We start from the raw sequence: 23,281 nt of genomic DNA, 5'->3' as shown, positions 1-23,281 counted from the left end.
GAATTTTACTTAGGTTTAGAAATATAAGCTATATTTGTGAGTCAAACTCCTACAGTATTTGCTATTTAGAGATATTCATGATAATAAGATCCATGGTACTTACCCCAGTCTTCAAATTCTAGAGTGATAATTGGATTCTTTGAGATGTTAATACTGAAGGAACACATAGGATCAAATTGACGTGCAATAATAGGTTCATTTGCCCATATCAAGATACAGGAAATTAAGAGGCACAGAGGAGAGAGATTGTAGGGCATTCTACATGGTTCTCCGAATCCTTTCTTTCCACGTTGGACACGCACATTCTGTCTCCAAGGAAAGTTTCATCAGTTTACCTCATACAACAGAGAGCATTTACATATGAAATGTCTCCATTTTTACTCTAGAAAGGGTAAAGCTTCAGGACATTTTCCAGGGAGCCATAAACCATTAATCTACAGATTCTGAGTTTATTTACAACAATAAGTTTTCAGTGGAGGACATCCTGCTAAGGGCTTTTATAGATAAGGACTCTTCTTCCTATTAAATATTACTAGTTTCTACCTGGAGTTCTAGTTGACAAGGACATTAAACTTCCTTACCTCCTTTCTTTTTTTCTTCTCCTGACCCGCACCCCCTCCTCCCACAACACACATAACAGTAAAATAAGTGAATGGATCTTAGACCAGCTGCTTTAACACTTTTTTGCCCCAAATACTAATCAATGAAATGTAACTGAGTCAAAATTTGCAAAAACATTTCCCAAAACTACATAAATATCCAAGCATAAAATGAAATTTTGCAACCCTAATAAACTAGTTGAAAAAGACCAGGAGTATGTCTACAATTTCTGACAAAACTAGAAAGTCTTTGAAATTAAAGAATGAAATAATCATGTAGATGATGATGATGGTGATGATGATGATGATGATGATAGTAATTAAGCTCTCACCACTTTTAAAGCACTCTTCTATATTCTTTATGGGTATGGTATTATAAGACACATAATAGTCTTCTGGGGTAGGCACTATTATTTTGCTATTTAATAGATGTAGAAATTGGGGTATAGAGAAATTCAGTGACTTAGCCAGGTTTACCAGCTCTAGTGGATTCTAACATCATTTATCAAATTCAGGTAGTCTGACTCCAAAATCCATGCTATTGACTGCTAACTCATGTATGAGAAGAACATAGACATATCAAATTCAACATACTTTCATTAATAAAACCAGATAATAAAAGAGAAGCTCGCTTATTAAGAAATAATCGTGGAGGATCAGTTTTGTTGATTATTGTTATTGCAAAAATGAAATAAATATTGAAATTAATGATTAGGCAATGGTTTTATTGAATCTGTTGTGAACATAGAGTCATATGATGGGCTCCCAGACACAGATGAAGTAGAAGATGTAGCAAACAGCATAAAACCTGCCAAAAAAGCCTAGACGTTGAATTAGAAGTTATGGCAAAATGAGATATAGTTGGGTATCAACATCATAGAGGTGATAATCGAAGGAATTTACAAATGGAGGTAACTTTTCCAAATAAGTGTGATTATCAGGCTGAAATTCTAAGTTAAAATGCTTTAGTATAGAAGTGATTTGGAATATGATTTTAATTTGTAAAATCCTAAATAAGGTGAAGGCTGATTAACTAAACTGAGAAAGGAGTGGTAAACAAGAGAGAGAGAAGTATGACCTACATTGCCATCTGTTGGGGAAATGAACATCTGTCATGTTGAATGAAAGATGAAGTTTGGAAATTCCCAATGAATCTCAACAGCCAGCATTACTATTTAAGAGCAAAAACAGATTTCAAGCCTAATTTAGCTTTTTAATTTTTTTTTAATTTGGAAAAGATATTTAAAGAAGAAGGAAAAACTAAATCTCCAATAAGTTAGAAACCGTGGCTTTTAAGATTCCCAGATATAATTTTTAAATCAAATTAGAATTGTGCTAGATAAAGAATATTGTCAAAACTTGTCTCCAGAGTAGATTTTATGCTCTCCAGAAGCATCTTGTTTTCTGACTAATGGAACTGTGCATTTCACAAGATATGGCGGCAAAAATCCTAGCCCGCAGTTTAGTCTCAGCTCTACCATGGTGTCATTTCAGTAGTCATTTGACTCTTTGAGTATAAATTTCCTTGTTTGTAAAGTGGATGAGATTGGATTAAGTTATTCTCAAGGTCAACTTTCAATTGCTCTCCATTTATTATGTGTACAATAGCCTGTTAATAATTACACGCTTGATATAATATTTATTTTGTTGATGGAAATAGTATTCCTAGAACTTCTTTTTCTCCTTCTCTCCCACTTCTCATTATTATTGTTATTGTTGTTATTATTATTGTTATTTTACTTCTTCTGAAATCTTACACTGATATCTTTACTTTAGGGTGGAGTCAGTGGGTTGACTGGAGAACTAGAATTTGGAGAGAATGGAGGAAATCCCAATGTTCACTTTGAAATTCTTGGAACCAACTATGGAGAAGAGCTTGGCCGAGGTGTTCGCAAGGTAAGACCAGACACATTGATACGTGTTTTTTCCTAAAGTAACTATAGTTTTGTTTGATTTTTCTCCATGTCATATGATCACAGTATGCATTAAAGCCCATATTGTATTTTGAAAGAGAATGGGGAGGGGAGAATTAGGCATTTAAATGACCTTAAGTAATTATCAGAAGTATTAAGCAATAAATTCTATTTATGCCTTAGAATAATTTAAAGGAAAAAAGTGATCTAGGGAACTACCATCATCTTCCATTCATTATCATAATAATTTGTATAAAGTAGTGAATTTAACATTTATACAATGCATAACTGCTTGGTTTTTAACTTGTAACAGGCACAAAATCAGAATAAGAGCTTTGATACATTTCATATAGAAAGAGGAAAAGTCTACTCTAAACTGTGACATTGACAGTAGTTCAAATTCTATGTGTCATGTAATAGGTAGAAAATGGTTTGCAGGAAATGAGCTCTTATTCTATACTACAAATCACATGTAAGAATATGAATGTCAATAAAGGATATTTTATGAACTACTGGTTCACTAACTTTCTCAAGGAGAAAATAAGAACCCCTGCAGAAATGAATTTTCTATAGTTTGGATTTGTTGTGTTTATATATTTTTGGTAGGAAAAAACCTAAGATAATTGAGTGTACATCCAGAGCTCACAGCTGTAAATTTGTAACTGTATAAAGGTGGCTGCATTGAGAATAAGAGGTTCTTCAGTAGGTGTTTCTCTCCAGTGCTGAGAATAGGATGCTGAGAAACTTAGATCTGACAAAGTTAGGAGTTATTCTAATCCACACTAAAAACTTCCTGGTAAATTTATGCTAGAGAGGAGTGGAAACTACCCTAATGTTTTTTTAATTATTGTTTTATAGCGAAACAAAGGAGACATATAAAAACTCTATAAATAAACACAAGGATAGTTTAGTGAATTATTTTAAAGGAAACAACCACTACTACAGCCAAGAAATACAACATATCAAGCATCCTAATCACCCCCACATACTTCTCCCTGATACATCGCTGGCCTCCTTTCTCAGTAGCATAACCATTAGTCTGAATTTTATGATATTCATTTCTTTACATTTTAAGTATAATTTTATCACTATGTATATCCTTAAATAACATAATTGAGTTTTGCCAAAATTTCAGTTTATGAATGGACTCAATATTTCATATATTCTTTTTTCTTGCTTCTTATGTTCAACATTCTGTTTGTGTTATTTGTTCTTGTCCTTACGTGTAGTTGTAGTTTATTTCTATATATTACTGTATTGTTTTTACCAAAGGGAATGTGTAACAATCCATTGTGGTCTGTTTCCATTTTTAGACCATTATAAGCAAAGCTGTTATGAACATTCTTGGACATATCTTAAATATATACTCTGAAACTTGTGAATATACTTCTGTGAGTTTGGTATCCAGGAGTAGAATTAATTAATATAAGAAAGCATATCTTGAAACTTTACTCTATGACCTCAAACCCATTTTTGTAGAGATTTACTAACTTTCATACCACCAACAGTGTAACGAGTTCTCATTGTCCTGTGTTCTCACCAAATTTTGGTTTCATTAGACTTCAACATTCTTATTAAGTTATTGGGTATATAATGATATATCTTCATGATTTAAATTTTCATTTCCCTGATTATAAAAAGGTTCTGTATATTTTCTTGTACTTTTTGACACTTCAGACTTCTTTTGGAATTAATTGCCCACTCAAGTCCTTTGGACATATTCTTTTGGGTTGTCTTTTTTTTTTATAATTGATTCTAGAAGTTACAAATATAATATATATATTATATATACATATAAGTTTTTATTTAAATTGCATTTAGTTTCACAGACTCTTAACTATAGACAACAAACTGAGGGTTACTGGAGGAGAGGTGGACAGGAGGGGTTAGTTTACAGTAAACTGGTTTCAGGAGTAGAATTTACTGATTGATCACTTACATATAACACCCAGGGCTCATCACAAGTGCCCTCCTTAATACCCACCACCCATTTAGCCCATCCCCCCCACCTCGCCTCCAACAACCCTCAGTTTGTTCTCTATAGTTAAGACCCTGTTTTATAGTTTGCCTATCTCTTTTCCCCCATGTTCATCCATTTCATTTCTTAAATTCTACATATGAATGAAATCATATGGTATTTGTCATTCTCTGACTGACTTATTTTGCTTAGCATAATACTCTCTAGCTCCATCCATGTCACTGCAAATGGCAAGATTTCATTCTTTTTTATGGCTGAGTAATATTCCATTGCATATATACACCACATCTTCTTTATCCAGTCATCAGTCGATGTATATTTGGCCTCCTTCCATAATTTGGCTATTGTAGACAATGCTGCTATAAACATCATGGTGCATCTGCCCCTTCAAATTAATATTTTTGTATCCTTTGGGTAAATACCTAGTAGTATAATTGTTGGATTATAGTATAGTTCTATTTTTAACTTCTTGAGGAGTCTCCATACTGTTTTCCAGAGTGGCTGTACCAGTTTTCATTCCCACCAATAGTGTGGGAGGGTTTCCCTTTCTCCACATCCTCGCCAGCACCTGTTGTTTCTTGTGTTGTTGATTTTAGCCTTTCTCACAGATGTGAGGTGATACCTCATTGTAGTTTTTATTTGTATCCCTGATGATGAGATGTTGAACATCTTTTCATGTGTGTTAGCCATTTGTATGTGTTCTTTGGGAAAATGTCTACTCATGTCTTCTGCCTATGTATTATTTGGATTATTCATTTTTGGGGTGTTGAGTTTTAGAAGTTCTTTGTGTATTTTGGATACTAACCTTTTATGAGATATATCATTTGCAAATGTCTTCTCCCATTTCATAGGTTGCCTTTTTGTTTTCTTGATTGTTTCCTTCACTGTGCAGGAGATTTTTACTTTGATGAAGTCCCAATAGTTTATTTTTGCTTTTGTTTCCCTTGTCTAAGGAGACATAACTAGAAAGAAGTTGCTACAGCCAGTGTCAAAGAGGTTACGGCCTGTGTTCTCCTCTCAGATTTTAATGGTTTCAGGTCTCACATTTAAGTCTTTAATCCATTTTGAATTTATTTTTGTGTATGGTGTAAGAAAGTGATCCAGTTTCATTCTTTTGCATGTTGCTGTCCAGTTTTTCTAACATCATTTGTTGAAGAGACTGTCTTTTTCCCATTGGATATCGTTTCCTGCATTGTTGAAGATTAATTGAGGATTGGTTGTGGGTTACATTTCTGAGTTTTCTTTTCTGTTTCATTGATCTATATGTCTATTTTGTGCCAATATCATACTGTTTTGATCACTCCAGCTTTGTAATATAACTTGAAGTCTGGAATTGTGGTGCATCCAGCTTTGCTTTTCTTTTTCAAGACTGCATTGACTGTTCATGGTCTTTTGTGATTCCATGCAAATTTTAGGATTGTGTGTTCTAGCTCTGTGAAAAATGCTCTTGTTGGTATTTTGATAGGAATTGCATTAAATGTGTAGATTGCTTTGGGTAGTATAGACATTTTAACAATATTTATTCTTCCAATCCATGAGCATGGAATGTTTTTCCATTTCTTTGTGTCATCTTCAATTTCTTTCATCAGTGTTTTATAGTTTTCAGAGTATAGGTCTTTCACCTCTTTGGTTAGGTTTATTCCTGGGTATCTTACTATTTTTGGTGCAGTTGTAAATGGAATTGATTCCTGAATTTCTCTTTCTGCTGCTTCATTATTGGTGTATAGAAATGCAACAGATTTTTGTACATTGATTTTTTATCCTGAGATTTCACTGAATTCATGTATCAGTTCTAGCAGGGTTTTTTGGTGGAATCCTTTGGGTTTCTATATGGAGTATCATGTCATCTGCAAATAGTTAAGAGTTTTACTTCTTGCTGATTTGGTTGACTTTTGTTTCTTTTTGTTGTCTGATTGCTATGGCTAGGGCTTCCAGTACTATGCTAAGTAACAGTGGTCAGAGTGCACATGTTTGTCTTATTCCTGACCATAAAGGAAAAGCTTTCAGGTTTAGTATTAGCTGTGGATTTTCCATATATTCCTTTACTACGTTGAGGTATGTTCCCTCTAAATACACTTTATGGAGAGTTTTTATCATGAATAGATGTCGTACTTTGTCAAATGCTTTTTCTGCATTGAAATGATCATACAGTTTTATCCTTTCTCTTATTGATGTGATGTATCACATGGATTTTGATACTAAGGTTATATTGCCTTCATGAAATGGGGTGGAGAGAGTTTCTCTTTTTCCATTCTTTATGAGTTATACAAAATTGGAAGAATTTCTTCTCTAAGTGTTTGGTAAGTCACCCTAAAATGGGCCTAGATTATTCTTTGTGGGATTTTTTTAACAAAAAATTCTACTTTCCATGATAAATAAAAAAAAGTCATGTTTTCTAATTCTCGTCAACTCAAGAAGTTTTATTGTTATGATCTTTTTATTTTTTATATGTATTGGCATAAAATTGTTAATATCTTTTAAAATATCTGAAACATTTCAATATCTGAACTTACTTTCATTTTTGAATATTTTTCTTGGTGATTAATACTTTAAAAATTGTTGTTATAAAGACTTCTACTTCTTTTTTTTTAAGATTTATTTATGTATTTATTTGACAGAGAGAGACACAGCGAGAGAGGGAACACAAGCAGGGGGAGTGGGAGAGGGAGAAGCAGGCTTCCCGCAGAGCAGGGAGCCCAATGCGAGGCTCGATCCCAGGACCCTGGGACCGTGACCTGAGCCGAAGGCAACTGAGCCACCTAGGTGCCCCAAGACTTCTACTTCTAATAATGCTTTCTTCCCTAAAAAAAAATCTTGTCTGTTATTAATAGAGCTAAACCAACTTTCTTTCAATTACTATTTGGATGGCATTTATTTTTACTATACTTTTACTTCAACTTTTCTACATCCTTTTGTTCCGCACATAATTCTTATTAAAAGTATATAATTAATTATTTGACACTAATTTGGCTTTCATTCCTAAAAACTAAAGCATTTCATGTATTTTTATGAAATGTATTTACTAAAACTTTTACATTTAAGTCTACTATTTTGTACATTCTACCTTTTTGCAAATTCTATTTGTCTTGCCTATTCTAGGTACCTTTGTTCTCTTTTCTTACCTTCTTTTGGATAGTGTGTGTGTGTGTGTGTGTGTGTGTGTGTACTTTCATATTTACTTACATATATATATATTTAATTTCCTCTTTTCTCCTCTACTAATTTACAAATTATGTATTCTGTTTCTACTTATTTAATAGTTCTGCTAGAATTTACAACATACTTAATTTATCAACATGTAATCAATATCTTTGTCCTCCTTTCAGATAACAAGCATACTTAGAACATTTTCATTCCATTTAGTCAATGTATCTATATCTCAAATTGTAGATTATTTTTGTCATGTTTTTAAATATTATCTTTTTTATTCCATTACCAATACTATTTTGTGCAATAATATTTATTTACACCTGTCTGTATATTTTCCACTTTCTTTGCTCTACTCTCCTTCCTGTACCTGTAGCTTCAATTTCTTTTCTTCTGCCTGAGGTATAACTCTTAAAATTTCCTTTGCTGGTAGTTTTCTTGTGGTCAAATTTCTGAGTTTTTGTTTATCTGAAAATGTCTTTATTTCATCTTAAGTATATTTCTCCTAGCCACAGAAAATTAAATTACTAGTTTTCATTTTTCAGCGTATTGACAATATCATTGCACTAAGTCTAGCTTCAGTGTTGTCAAAACTGTTGGGGAAAAGTCTTCCTTCAGGCATATATATTTAGTGATAAGAACTAGCTACATTTATCTAGAGTCAGATGAAAACAAACTAACTATGTTTATGAAAACATAATTAACATAGATTCATAAAGTAATTTTAGTTTAAATATAACTGAAGATTCAGAAAATGAAAATACTCATGGTTTTATAGCAAAAAGTAATGTATCTTTCTTTGGAGTTTTTGTTACTTAATTACTTGTCAAATATGGGAAAACCTTTTCTAGCCTTATTAAAATTGTGAAATCAGGATTAGTATATAACATTCCTTATTTTGAAAAAAGAAAAAAGATCTCTGTACACATTAAGGTATATATAAAGAAATGATTTCATTTGCTGATAAGGCTTATACAAATACAAATAAAAGCTCTTCATGCAGGCATTACTTAGTTCCCTTATGTTTTTCCCTTCCACTCTACTCCCAATAATTACCACCAAGTTTAGGTGTAATCATTTTGCACCAGGTTTCTTCTTTCTTCCAGTATCTTTTTTTAAAGATTTATTTGTTTTGAGAGAAAGCACAAGTGGGGGCGGGCAGAGGGAGAAGCAGACTCCCTGATGAACAGGAAGCCCGATGAGATGTATATGACATGGGGGGCTCAATCCCACCAGGATCTCAGGATCATGACCTGAGCCGAAGGTAGATGCTTAACTGAATGAGCCACCCAGGTGCCCCTCTTCCAATATCTTTTGTATAAACTATCTTATGTAGTGCTATGATTAATTTTCCTAAAGCCTATCCCCTGTTTTACAAAAATATTCATCCCAATTTAATAATTAGGTATGTATGCACAAGGATGATAATTATAATATTCCTATTATAATAGCAGCTAAGAAGAAAGAGTTTATTTCAAGAAGTAGGGGGGTGGTCAGCAATGTAGCAGAAAAGCAGTAGTATAAAGGCTAAAGAGAGTCTATTGAAATTAGGAACTCAGGGTTCATTAGTAACTAAGAAGAGGCAATAAGGCAAATGGGTTAGAAAGGCTACTAATGTCAGGCTATTCAAATTTTTGTATTACTTAAAACCAAGTGACCTCAGGGGTGTCATGACTCATAAATGAGTTAGTGCTGTGACACATCCAGAACTTGCCTGGTACCTCAAAAAATGTTGCAATTAATTGTCATTTATGAAGGAAATGTCAATGGAATTGTAATGCCATATGTTGAAAAACCAACAAATCAGAAAGTAAAAAGGAAGGTTGCGAGTAAAAGAAGTAAACACAAGCATAAATATTGTATTAACCCACAATTCGGCTATAAGAGTGGCCATTAAATGGCTTCATGAAATTGAGGGGGCAAACTTTCAGAATGAAAGAAACTTGAGTATGTTCAAATGCTCAGATTGAGCCAGTAGAGAAGAAGAGAAAGAAGATAAAGGAAAGAAAGGTGATTATTGATAGAGGTCTGGGAGAAAAAGAGGGGACTGGATCCGTTTGGCTGGAGTGCTTAATCTTGGGCATGGAGAGCATCATTTTCCAGAATCATGGAGGGAGGGAGTAAGGAAAGAATGGTGTAAATGCAAGCAAGTCTTCATGGGTGGTATCAAAAAGTTAAGGTTATTATTATGAAATATATTAACTTTTCTTGGAAAAGTGTGAGATGAGATCATATGCTAAGAGGGAAAATATAGCAGAAAATATTAGAGATAAGAAGGTTGGAAGTTTAAAGGTGAATACATTTGGAAAGAGCTGCTGTAGCAAACAGAAGAGAGGGCTAGTTAGGAAACATGGAAGAATTGCCAGGTGGTGTTGTTGGCTCTTAGGGGTTTCAAATTTCATTGCAGCATTAATCTACATGGTTATATATTTTCGTCCAACAGCATTTGGTGGACAGAATGCATTTGAATTAATGTAAGATTGAGATTTCATCAAATCGCTTTTTTGCTTGTTGTTTTTGATAGCAGCAAAATGAGGCGGTGAGAGGATATTTATTGACAGGGTAATGGCTGAAGTGGCAAATCACAAAATCTCACTTGGACATGTATGGTAATGAAGACAGGAGGAATCTCAACAACAGGCAGAAAGTGTGGCTTGAGAGAAGAGAGCCCTCAGTAAGTCTGAAGAGCCTATTTTTGATTTGCATTAAATGAAAGACCTTCAGAGCCAGGAAGTTGTGTTTGAGGGGAGAGATACCTAAGTTCATGATTCAAAAGGTTGGATGGGTTCCAGATGCTCAAAAAGTCATGGTTGTGAGGGGGACAGAAATGGGCTTCATTTAGCCTTCCAAGATCAATATAGTTCCAAGATCAATATAGTTACTTCACCCTGCTCTGAATTCAAACTCCATATATTGTGTCATCTATTCCATTGACATTGAATCATATACTTCAAATTATGTCTACTTTATTCCTAAGTAATATTAGAGCACTCCTGTAATTATGTGTTTCTTTACTCTAACTCCCAAATTGGAAGGAAATATTCCAGTGCACTGGCATTACATAGATTTTATGTGAAAGGGACCATAATGTTTATAGCACCTTTTACATTATTGTTAAAAAAATATGTATTATTTTATTATTTTATTTGTTGTTATAACACAAATGCTTTTCTACCAAACTACCATTTCAAATAATTACTGAATTCATAAAACTCCAAATCTACCTCTTACATAATTTTGAGGGTACTGTGAATAAGTTTGTGGATTGCTAGCTCCACTTATAAATGAGACAGTTCTTTCATACGGACGTTAACACATATACAATGTCTTCAGAGATACTATCAAGAGAAAACCTTACCATGCAAATAATTACAGTACAGATTCACTTAGATGTGTCTAAAATTAAGGTTCTAGTACCAGTATCTCCATGTATCAAAAAGAGTAAATGGTTTTCCAATTGATGAACTGTCAAGTTGTCAGTGTTTATTCTGCTGCTGGTGGTTAAGTGTGCACAATGCCTCAAGCCTTATCACCTTGAGCAGGGGTACTGTCAGCACTCATAAACTAGCAGGATTGTGTCTGTTTGGATTTGAATGTGAGATTGACCAAGTCCCAAATGTTGGACTAGTTGCAGCTCTCTTGGCATTGTAAGAGTGGTGGTTTCATTTTTCTGAATTTGGAGAGAATGTGAAAAGGATTATCTAATTTTCACTGATGTTGATCTTCTGCTTTGATATTTTTTACATATTCTTTTACTTTGATGTAAGGTGGTGTTTCATTCAGTAGATGGTACATTCAAGGTGTTAGACTCTGTACCCTTAAAGATAAACTTAGGTAAACCTCAAAGCCAAATTTTTAAATCATCAAGATTTTCTATATTCTTAAACTTTCTCCAAAAATGTTTGTTGTTTTTTCTGTTCATTGAAATACAATATTTCCAAGAAGAAAAATAATTTAATAACATCATATCCAATCTCCTAAAACTAAACATTAGAATACATAAAAAAGTAAAGATTAAATTAAATATTTAATGTAAAGGATTAATCTGTATTTTTTTTCTTTAGAAGAGAAATTCTCCAAAATAGGTTTTTTGTTTGTTTTTTTTGTTTGTTTTTGCTTATACGTCTGAAGTGTTCTTTGTTTTGCTTGGTTTTGCCAATGCTACTCACTTTTTATTGCGAAGAAGGAGTTCCAGCATTAAAATTTAATACTCTAGATGTCTATGAACTTTATCACAAACAGGAAAATAAGGCCAGGAAAAAAAAATAGTTTGAAACTGGTTTCACAACCAATCTTAATTGCTTAATAATGCTTAGTGTCTTCATAAAATTGTTTTCTCATGTAAGCTGATGAAATAAAATGGTACAGCAGAGATATTTTAGCTCCTAGGTATAATTGTTTCTCAGATAGGTTTAGAATCTTTACTCAGGTTCTCCAACATTAAATTCACAAGTATAAAACGTGTAGTTTTGCATTCTTGGGAAAACCTAATGTACTGTTTTTGAAAAGGGTATTATTTTTGTCTTTTTGTCATTGGTCCATCTTTAATAAACTAAAATATTTTACTGCCTCATACTTAGAAGAGGAAGGACATATTTTACCTTCAAATAGCCAAGGATTAAATATTGTACTGGTGTTCTTCAACAGTATTTCTATTCTGGTGCTGCATTATCTAAAATAACATTTATCTTTTCTATTACCTTGCTTTATGTTTCCTTATAGCACTTTATGCTCACTGAAATTGTATTCATACACATTAAGTATATATACAATCTTCATATATGTGTATATAGAGTATATATATGCACACACATAAATGTAATGCATTTACTTCTTTACAGTTTTTCCCATTACAATGTAATTCAGTGAGACAAGAATGTCTATTTCTTGCTCTATCCTTTAATAAATGCATATAGTAGATGCTTATTAAGTATTTAATGAATGAACTAATGAATACATGTGCATACTAACATGATAATCTGTAAGATTCTTTTCTGCATCTATAAACATAACAGCCATATTCTTATTCTAATGAAAAATAAGTATATGCACATAAATTGTTGACTTGCCACATTAGAAAATGAATGTGTGATTATACCCTTTCCATCACTGTATCCTCAATGCCCTAGCAGAGTTGGTCACTTGGCCACCAAAAATATAATCAATTATTTTAAGGGTTAAGTAAGATTATATATAATTTATTTTCAGAAATTCATAGAGAATAGGGAAATACTAGATTGATTATTCCAAGCAAATAGTTAGATTAATTTTTTCTGAACAAAAGGGAAAGACCCACAAATTGTAAAGTCATTAGGAATTATTTGTATTTGTGAGTCAAGATTTTCTAACAACTAGGCTGTTTTAGTATGTTGTAATGTGGAAAAGTACACAGCCTTGGCTGTCAGACCTGGGCTGAAAATCTGACTGTGTGATTTTTAGCCACTAAACTTAGCCAGTCTCAATATCTTTGTCTATAAAATGTGAATAATAATATCTATCTCTTAAGAAGGTTGTAATGATTATGTGAAATTATTTTGTAGGTTACATATTGAGGAATAATTAAAATCATGTCAATTTGCAAGTGGGCAGTAATCTATGTGATTCATTTTTAAAGCCAATAGAAGAAATACAGTCTAGTTACTATTCTGACAAGAAATTGCCATGTGAGGTGGGGAAAGTAATTTCATTTTAGGTGTGATTGACAGAGCATTATACATGACAATCACAGTGATAGCATGAAACATTAACCTTTTTGTTTCATTTAATGTCCTTTCTGAACCTAAAATTCTACAAGTCTGTTAATCAAGACTTGGGAGCATATAGAGTTTGATGGGAAGCTAATAGCAGAGAATCTGGTAGCTAACATAGCCTGCTATCCCAGTCTTTATAATTAAGCCCATTGTTGGAAAATCTGCCATCCGTATTTACTGTCACATTTCTAACAATGAATTTATATCTTGGAAGGTTTATATAATGGAGAGAATCTAGAAAATTCTGTGAATTGACAATATGTTGTGAATACAACAGCTTTTTTTCCTCCCACCCTCCTTTATATATAATACACAATCATGATAAATTTAGTTCCATCAGCTTTATTTTGATGTGTCTTCAAGAAAATATTTTGCACCACAAAGTAATGTGATCCTCAACCTAGTACCTTATAAAATTTCCAATGTGTTAGAGTCCCAAAATTATTGACCTCAGCAGTTTCCTGAAGGGTAGGAGAACTCTGCACTCTTGAAGAATAAATACTGTGGACTAGATCATTTCTGCTTTGAAGGGAGCTCCTCTACTATTATTACACAGAAGAGAAAATGATAATTGTATCCAATGATGTTTAGAGTTACTCTGACATTTCTGGAGGAGTTAGCCGTTGCCTGGATTGAGAGGACTTCTGACGGAGTCTTGCTTCAGGCCAGCAACATTTACTGCCTGTTGGAGAGAACAGGAGCTATCTTTTCTGGTGGACAAGATGATGCTGACTTTTCCAGCATGGGGCAAAGATTCCTGATAGGGTACAATTTCAGTCTCAAGTTTTGGTGGAAATAAAATCAAGAACTTTTATGGAAGGACTACAAAATCTGGATTGTTTGGTTGATATGGATTACTTTTCTACTTTTGAGGAAAGGTATTATTTTGAGGAAAGTAGCTGCTATTGGCATGTAGACTCATAGGAAATGTTTAGATATGTATGTGCTCATAAAGAGACTCAGAATCTATAGTTCATCTCTAGTCCACATCCTGAGTTAAAAGTTCAAGAGCATTCCTGATGCAGAGGAGGCAAGGTTCAGTTTCCTTCCTACTCTACTGGACAGTACCCATAGTGAGACACACTGGAATCTACCTTACCCACCCATACACGCACATATGCACATATATACACACGTACATGTGTGCATGCACGCACACACACACAAACTCTAATCCAGCTCAAATTCAAATACACAATGTGGTGGTACATACTATCTACTGAACAACCTCAATTCTACTTTCACCCATAAACGGTGATTAATATCCAAGACCCACTACCCAAACAATAATCATTAATGCAATCTAAATGAAGAATACATAGAATTGAGAAACATTTGTTCCTATATGTACTCTTTTTCCAAGGTCTCATTGCTGTGATTAAACTTTAAGTGGCAGATATCAAAGAATTATTTCAAAGAGGTTGCATGAAAGGGCAAACAGTGACAAGATGAAATCACATAGTATGAGTCATTTGTCCACCTATGTCACAGCAGACTAATTTGTATGGTAGGTTCAGTTAAACTATAATCCCACAGGTTTGTCATTGCACTGCAATTTATTTGCTTTCTCTCACCTCTGAATTTCTCTGTAGTCTGTTAAAATATTTGATTAAATATCTCTTATTCCCTCAGGTCTGTCTTGACTTCAGGGGATTATAAATTCTCCTTTAACAGGAACTGGGTTTTATATATTGGAATGATTATAAAAATTTAAATAATGTGGGCACATAATCTTACCAAATTTGCTAATAGAGCCTTCGTAACTCATTTGTTTGGGGACCTTCCTTCAAACTAATGAATATTGTGTTGATATCAGTGATGAATAATTGAAATTGTAATCATGGCGTTTGGTGACTGCTGATTGCATTGCCTCCTTCCTGTCTTCTCTCCCCACCTCCCTCCCCAGTAATTTTATTTTCCTTCATGGCCAGGACACCTGATACACTAAAGCTAGTCAGACACCATTAAGACTTTAGTCCAAATTAATTTGTTCTACAGTGTTTGGAAAATGGGGATTAACATTTATTCATTTCTTTGGAATAGAAACTACATTATTAATAAAAACTTTTTTGAGACTTTGGATTGGCTGGATGTGTGAACTATTGCCCCTTTTTAAATCTCTGCTATCAATTTGAATATGTTTCCTCCCAGGTTTCCTCCTTGACAAAAAGATGATATATTGCAATAAAAATAAGTAATACAATTTGTTGCATTTCCAAAGAGCAGAAACCAATGATATGTGGGCTAAAATCAATATATATATCAACTGTGCTAAAGACAGGCATGTGGTATTTGGCAACTGATCATCATCCCCAACAGCATGTAGACTATTAACATATGGTTGTGAATGGACACCATGTTTCTCATTATACTCCTGATTTTTGAGGGGAGGTTATTCAAATGTAAAATATTTTTACTGAGACCTTAAGCCCATACCAACCATTAATGTAAACATGTCCTTATTTACCTGATGATAAGTATTTCTGAAAATTAAGATTTTTCTCCCTTTAATAGTGCCTTTTTAAAAAAATATGTGCAACTCTATGATGATGCATACAATAAATTTATTTCTAGCTATGAAAAATGAAAGACAATATTTATCCTCTCCAATTTAGTTGTAGAGTTCTGTATTTAAATATTCTATATTTAAAATTTTCTTTGTAGTTATTTAGGTTGATAATCTTAAAATAGTAGCATTATAGGCTACTGCTATTGTTACTTTCTTTTTTATGTTTACCTTAATTTTCTAGATTTTCTGCAAAGGGCATGTAATACTATCATGATCAGAAAAAATAAAAGTTTAGTTTTAGAAGTTTTAATATTTTTAAATTGTATGCAGAGAAGAGAAATAATTTCTGAAACTTTGTCAGAAGTATACAAGTAATTTAGACTTTTTTTTAAGATTTTATTTATTTATTTGAGAGAGAGAATGAGAGAGAGAGGGGGCACATGAGAGGAGGGAGGGTCAGAGGGAGAAGCAGACTCCCCGCTGAGCAGGGAGCCCAATGTGGGACTCGATCCCAGGACTCCAGGATCATGACCTGAGCCGAAGGCAGTCGCTTAACCAACTGAGCCACCAGGCGCCCAGTAATTTAGACTTTGAGGATGAAAGTTTTCTTGCTTCTGATTTGAAATAGAGTCTATCCTCTAGACCTAGCATTTCATGATTCATTCCTATACCCTCTTGCATTCATAAAGCATTCTGAAGAACTATTTTTTGAAAACAGCAAAACAATTATTTCCAGATACTATCTATGGCACTAGAATATACAATTTATATCTTATATTATTTGAAGTAGGACTATACCATGTTGAATTAATCTGTAGCCTTGCTTATTAAACATTCTAATTTTAGATTAGGATAAAAAATATCTAAAATAATTTTGCAGTATGGCAATTTTTTATACATAATAAACCTCAAAATTCTTGCCATAACAAAAATTATTTTTAATATATGAAATGTGTCTTTAGAGGATTTACTTTGGTGAAAGTTTGAAAGTAAGAACTCAAAAGAACTCCTAAAAATGATAAATTTATTTGTTCTAATTTTAAACATTAATATATTTTTTTACTTTTCCCCAGAAAATTTGGTTACTTAGAATTTGTGAATAAGTAATTAATGTAAACTAATTTACAGTTAAAGACTTTCATATTATCAATAAGATCTTATTGAAATACAAATGCCCATATTCTTTTATCTATATTTTGAGACTAGTAGTTATGATGAATACTGAAGTTTTACTAACCATTTAAAAAGTATATAAATGATAGAAGAAGTCATAAAGATTTTAAAAAACTAACAGAAATAAGCCATGTCTTCTTCTTACTCTGGTCTGCAGTTTTCATAGGAACTTAAATCGTCAAATATAGATAATCTGAAATGTCATACTCAAAAGAATTCAGGTGGACAGTTTTTCAGAGTGATAGTTAAATATTTTTATTCCAAAACAAAGCCTTATTATTTAGATGAATATTAGTAGTATTATTATCAATTATTATGTTCATGCAATTTAGATGTTGCTGATACATATTCCTTGAGTTACACTATTTACCCTGCTTACCTCCACTTCTTGATGAGGATGCAAATGTTATTTTGAAGAACTGGTTTTGTTTTTTTGTTTTGCTTTAAATTGTCAGCATTTTCACCAGGACCTTTAATGTCTTTCTAGTAAATTCTTTATGGATTTAATAAATAATCTATCAAAATTGTATAAAAAGCTAAGTTTGTTTAGAGTTTTTTTTCCAATATGGAAAATAAACGTTTGGAAATGGAGGCGTTCTTAGATAATTAGAGTCACTTTTATTAATCACAGTAATTTAGGTGTAATAAGGGGCTCTACACTTATTGGAAATGAACTTTGATTTTAAAATATTCAATTAATACATTTTATCAGGGTTATTGAATTTCATTATAACAGTAAAATAGGATTTCTGCAATTTTTTTCAATAATCAAATGTGAGAAATGAATCTCACTTTAAACAATAATTCTAAAAATATCTTGGGTTAATATAGGTTATGCCTTGATATGTTTAATTAATAAAATGAATGCATCTAGCTGAATTTTATAACCATCCTGAGAAAGTCACTTAATGCTCATGAGGGGAAAAGTACTTAACTACTGAAAATGTTTTCAAGTAATTCTTAATCAGAAGCTATGGAAAGTTCTATTGCTTTGGAGTACCTGAATAAAAGTAGTTTTGTGGGTTTAAATGGAAGTGTATTTGAAACACCTTGCTTGAGAATTTCTTCTTTAGATTCATTCAAGTTTGATATGAATCTATATCCCAAACTGAGATGGGAATCTTTCAGTCCCAGGCTAATGCATTTCAGAATATCTGATTGTGCCATTTGGAAAATAATAAGATTTGAATAAGTGTGCTTTCATTAAATAGGAGACAATATCTTTTAAGATTATGAAAAAAACGGTTATATTTCTATCTCCCATACAGAAGGTATTATATTAACAGATATTTTCTTTTTCCAAAAAAAAATTGGAAACTGGGAAATTATTCTTGGGATGAACAAAACAGTTACAATTCAGGACCTGGATTCTTATCCCATGTGATTTTTATTTATTGAAAATCACATATTAATTTATATTTCATCTTTCTTTTTCTGTGATTCTAGTGTCCTCAGTCTCTTACAAACAAGCAAAAAGTTTCTGGCTCTTAGAAGTTATTTCTTTTTTTTTCTTTTTTTTTAATATTTTATTTGTCAGTGAGAGAGAGAGAGAGAGAGAACATAAGCAGGGGAAGTGGAAGGCGGAGGGAGAAGCAAGCTCTCTGCTGAGCAGGGAGCCTGACCTGGGGCTCCATCCTAGGACCCTGGGATCATGACGTGAACCAAAGGCAGATGCTTAACCGACTGAGCCACCCAGGTGCCCCTAGAAGTTATTTCTTCCCTACATGTTCTATTGGTATTAGATAAATTGATTATTGACTTTTCTATATATTTTCTTTGTTTCTTATAATTGTGATAACTGTGTCTACATTGAAAATAGATACGAGAATATTTTATTCATTCTTAAACATACCCAAGTTTTTCTAAGTAGGCACATTTTTTTCATCCATCCCAAACATTTCTGAGGAATGACAAAATCAGGGAAAAATCAACGGTCATTTAGTGAAACATCTCTATCTTATATATCTAATACCTGTGCTTTGTGGATTGAATGGCTTCCCTAAAAGTCTTTAGTTTGCTGGAAAAACCAAGACTAGACTTCTAGTTCAATGTTTTATTTTGTCTTTCTACCACATTGTAAGTTCTTTCCACAATTCCAAAACCTTTACCTGTTTGGGAAAGATAAGCTTTTTTCTTTTTTTTCTTGCATTGTACGTATGTTATCAATCTCTATATTTGTAGTTATTTTATAGTTTTTTAAATTCCAAACTAAAAATAGTTTTGATTGTCTGAGGTCCTAACTTGGTTAAAATAATGTAGAGATTATTGAAATGAGACATTTCAATGTAATATAATGACATTGTATGAAAAATAAATTAAGAATATATTTCTTGTTTTTTCTTTGATGAATCTTTGAATTCTGTTAACATTAACTACTTACTAAAAAAAAGTGCTATAAAGTATTTTAAAGCATTTTGTATTTTTAATGTTAAAGCCAGTCTTGAATTCTGCAAGTATTTTATGAATCTCTCCTTTATCTTTCCTGTATTACATAATAAAAATATACTTCTTGAATGATAACAAGGTGTGTTAGTGTTTTTACCTGGTAATATCTACTCATTATTTTCCATTTCCCATTTTTTTCTTACTTCAACAAAGCATAGGAAAAAATATAATATTACTCAAGTTTATTGCTAGGAAAAGGATTAACAATATAATAATATTTTAATTTTATTGAATTGTAAAGTATGTTATGTGTATATACATACAGCCAGTTATAGTAATACTGTACTTATGAAAAAATATTATTCTCATAGAAGCCTGTAATCCTTGATTAAAAAGATAAATTTTTGAATAGTGAAGTCTCTTAATGAAAGCACAACTAATAAAAAGCAATTGGACAGAGATAAAGGCCAAACTTGTCCCTTGCAATAAGGGAAAAAAAATGTCGATGATAAAAATTGGCAAAGATTTTTTTAATGGAAGTCTAGATGAAAATTAACCAAAGATTTTGGTTGACCACAAGGTCAAATGAAACAATAATATTATGAGTATGCCAAAAACTAACAAAACTTACTGAAGTCATTGAGAAAACTATGTTGTAGCAGAAACCAGTGAAGGAATTAAATATGTTTACCATAAAAAATAAGGCACATTAATAATATTTTCATGTATTTAATGGCAGCCACATGCAAAAAGAAATGATGGTTTCTATATTATTTCAGGGTCATGTTTTGAATTAAAGACTCAGTTATAGGGAGACAAGTATGGCTTTATGCATGGTTCTTTTATTCATGGTAAGCTTTGAAAAAGATGATGCTCATCTTCACCCAAAATTTCTTTAATTATCCACTAAGGTGCCTGATATTTGGCTACTAATTATGGAGTGCCACATGTAGACTCCAGGTTTTAAAATCATCTGAACAGGAAGGAAGCATTACCCCTTTAAGCTGTAAATAACCTGACTCTAGAACATGGATTTATTCATTGTCCTCTCTTTTCTGTAAACAGATGGTAAGTGTGTAGAAATGGTGTAGGAAGGAAGAATTAGATAGTAGGGCTCTCCTGGAAGAAGAAGACCCGGGTTAGGAATATTAGTAAGAGCTGATGCACTAACTAGAGTAACATTAAGGCAATGGAGCCAGGGAAGATACCTTTTCAGAGAAAGGGAGAAAAGATTAAAGAGAGAAGAATACAAAAAATAAGTTTTGCCTACTTTACCTTTTTATTTCAAGTTGAGCTTGGTTACATTCTCCCCTGTAAGTATTCACTCTATTAATGTTGTATGAATAAATGAAAAAAAAATGGATGATGATAGGGACAGATACCTGGAAGACAAGTTATAGAACTTAATAGAACTTAACACCATGTAGAATTAAGGTTCAAAACTGTAAATATGATGTTAAAAGGTGGTTCTTCATATTTTTACATGTATTCATCTGGTTTTCCCAGGACTATTTAAGAGATTTTCCTTTCCCCATTGTATATTCTTGCCTCCTTTGTCGTAGATTAATTGACCTTATAATTTGGAGTTTATTTCTGGATTTTCTGTTCTGTTCCATTAATCTGTCTATTTTTAGTGCCAGTACCATACTCTTTTGATTACTACAGTTTTGTATTATATCTTGAAATCTGGAACTATGATACCTCCAGCTTTGTTCTTTGCCAAGTTTGCTTTGGCTATTTGGGGTCTTTTGTGGTTCCACACAAATTTTAGTATTATTTGTTCTAGGTTTGTGAAAAATGCTGTTGGTATTTTGGTAGGGATTGAATTGAATCTATAGATTGCTTTGTGTAATCTGGACATTTTAGTAATATTAATTCTTACAATCCATGAACATGGAATATCTTTCCATTTGTTTGTGTCATCCTCCATTTATTTCATCAATGTTTTATAGTTTTCAGGGTACAGGTTTTCACCTCATTGTTTAAGTTTAATCCTAGGCATTTTATTCTTTTTGGTGCAATTGTAAATTGTATTGTTATTTTAATTTCTCTTTCTGCTACATCATTATTAGTGTATAAAAATTCTACTGATTTCTGAGCATTAATTTTGTATCCTGAAACTTTACTCAATTTATTTATTACTTCTAATAGTTTTTTGGTGGAGTCTAGGATATTCTATGTATAGTATTATGTTGTCTGCAAATAATGACAGTTTAATTTCTTTCCAATATGAATGTCTCTTTTTTTTTTTCTTGTCTGATTGCTGTGGCTAGGACATCCAGTACTATGTTGAATAAAAGTAGGGAGAGTGGACATCCTTTTCTTGTTCTAGATCTTGGAGGAAAAGCCTTGTTTTTCACTATGGGATATGATGTTACCTGTGGGTTTTTTATTTATCGCCTTTATTGTATTGATATATGTTCCTTCTAACCCTGCTTTTTTGAGAGTTTTTATCATGAACAGATACTGAATTTTGTCAAATGCTTTTTCTTTATCTGTTGGGATGGTCATATGATTTTATGCTTTGTTTTGTTGATGTGCTGTATCATGTTGATTGATTTATAAATACAGAACCATCCATGCGTCCCTTAAATAAATTGCACTTGATCATGGCAAATGATCTTTTTCATACATTGTTGTATCTGTTTTGCCAATATTTTGTTCAGAATTTTTTGCATCTGTGTTCATCAGGGACATTGGCCTATTGTTTTCTTTTTTTGTGGTGCCTTTGTTTGGTTTGGTATCAAAGTAATGCTGGCCTCATTGAATGTATTTGGAAGCTTTCCTTTCTTTTTGATGTTTTGGAAAAGTTTGATAATATGTATTAATTCTTCTCTAAATGTTTGGGAGAATTCACCTGTGAATCTCTGGTTGTGGACTTTTATTTTTTTGGTAGTTTTAATTTTGTTTTGTTTTATTACTGATTCAATTTTGTTACTTGTAAACAGTCTGTTCAGATTTTCTATTTCTTCTTGGTTCAGTTTTGGAAGATTGTATGTTTCTAGGATTTTTATCCATTTCTTTTATGTTTTCCAATTCATTGGCATATAATTTTTTGTAGTATGCTTTTATAATTCTTTGTATTTCTGTGGTGTCAGTTGTTACTTCTCCTCTCTCATTTATAATTTTATTTACTTAGGTCTTTTCCTTTTTTCCTTAATGAGTCTGGCTAAGGGTTTATCAATTTTATTTATCTTTTCAAAGAACCTGCTCTTGGTTTTATTGATTGTTTTTTTCTTTTTTTTAGTATCTATGTCATTTATTTCTGCTCTGATTTTTTTTATTATTTAACTACCTTTACTCATGTAGAGGGTATTATGCTAAGTGAAATTAGTCAGACAGAAAAAGACAAATACCACATGATTTCACTCATAAGTTGATTCTAAAAACAAAAACAAAAACAAATGAATAAACAAACAAAAAGCAGAATCAGACTGAAAAATACAGAGAGCAAACTGATGGTTGCCAGACAGGAGGGGGTTGGGGGAAAGGCAAAAATGGGTGAAAGGGAGTGGGAGATACAGGCTTTCAGTTATGGAATGAGCAAGTCATGGCAATAAAAGGCACAGTTTAATGAATATAGTTGATATATTGTAATAGCAATGTATGGGAACAGATGGTAGCTACACTCATGATGATCATAGCATAATGTATAATCTTGTTGTATCACGATGTTATACATCTAAAACTAATGTAACACTGTGTGTCAACTATACTCAAAAAAAAGGTAAAAAAACTGTGAGTAGAATTTGTCATTAGATTATCAATTAATGATATTGCCACAAATACATAGGTAGCTCCATATTAATCATAATTAGGCACTAATC

At 32.4% G+C, this 23,281-nt stretch overlaps 1 protein-coding gene across 1 annotated transcript in view; it reads left to right on the top strand.

Annotated features, from left to right (window-relative positions):
• The window catches only part of GRID2 (glutamate ionotropic receptor delta type subunit 2), a 1,398,327-nt gene that overhangs the window by 893,589 nt on the left and 481,457 nt on the right, over positions 1 to 23,281 (top strand). Inside the window, exon 8 of the mRNA XM_028117832.2 lies at positions 2,376 to 2,495. Coding sequence (XP_027973633.1) covers positions 2,376 to 2,495 — 120 coding nt within the window. The remainder of the gene's footprint in view (positions 1 to 2,375; positions 2,496 to 23,281) is intronic.

The sequence above is a fragment of the Eumetopias jubatus genome, unplaced genomic scaffold, assembly GCF_037043125.1.
Source record: "Eumetopias jubatus isolate StellerSeaLion01/CBP00866 unplaced genomic scaffold, mEumJub1_p1.0 scaffold_2, whole genome shotgun sequence".
Lineage (NCBI taxonomy): Eukaryota > Metazoa > Chordata > Mammalia > Carnivora > Otariidae > Eumetopias > Eumetopias jubatus.
Note: the sequence above shows the minus strand (reverse complement) of the source record. Positions and strands in the feature narration are given on the sequence as shown.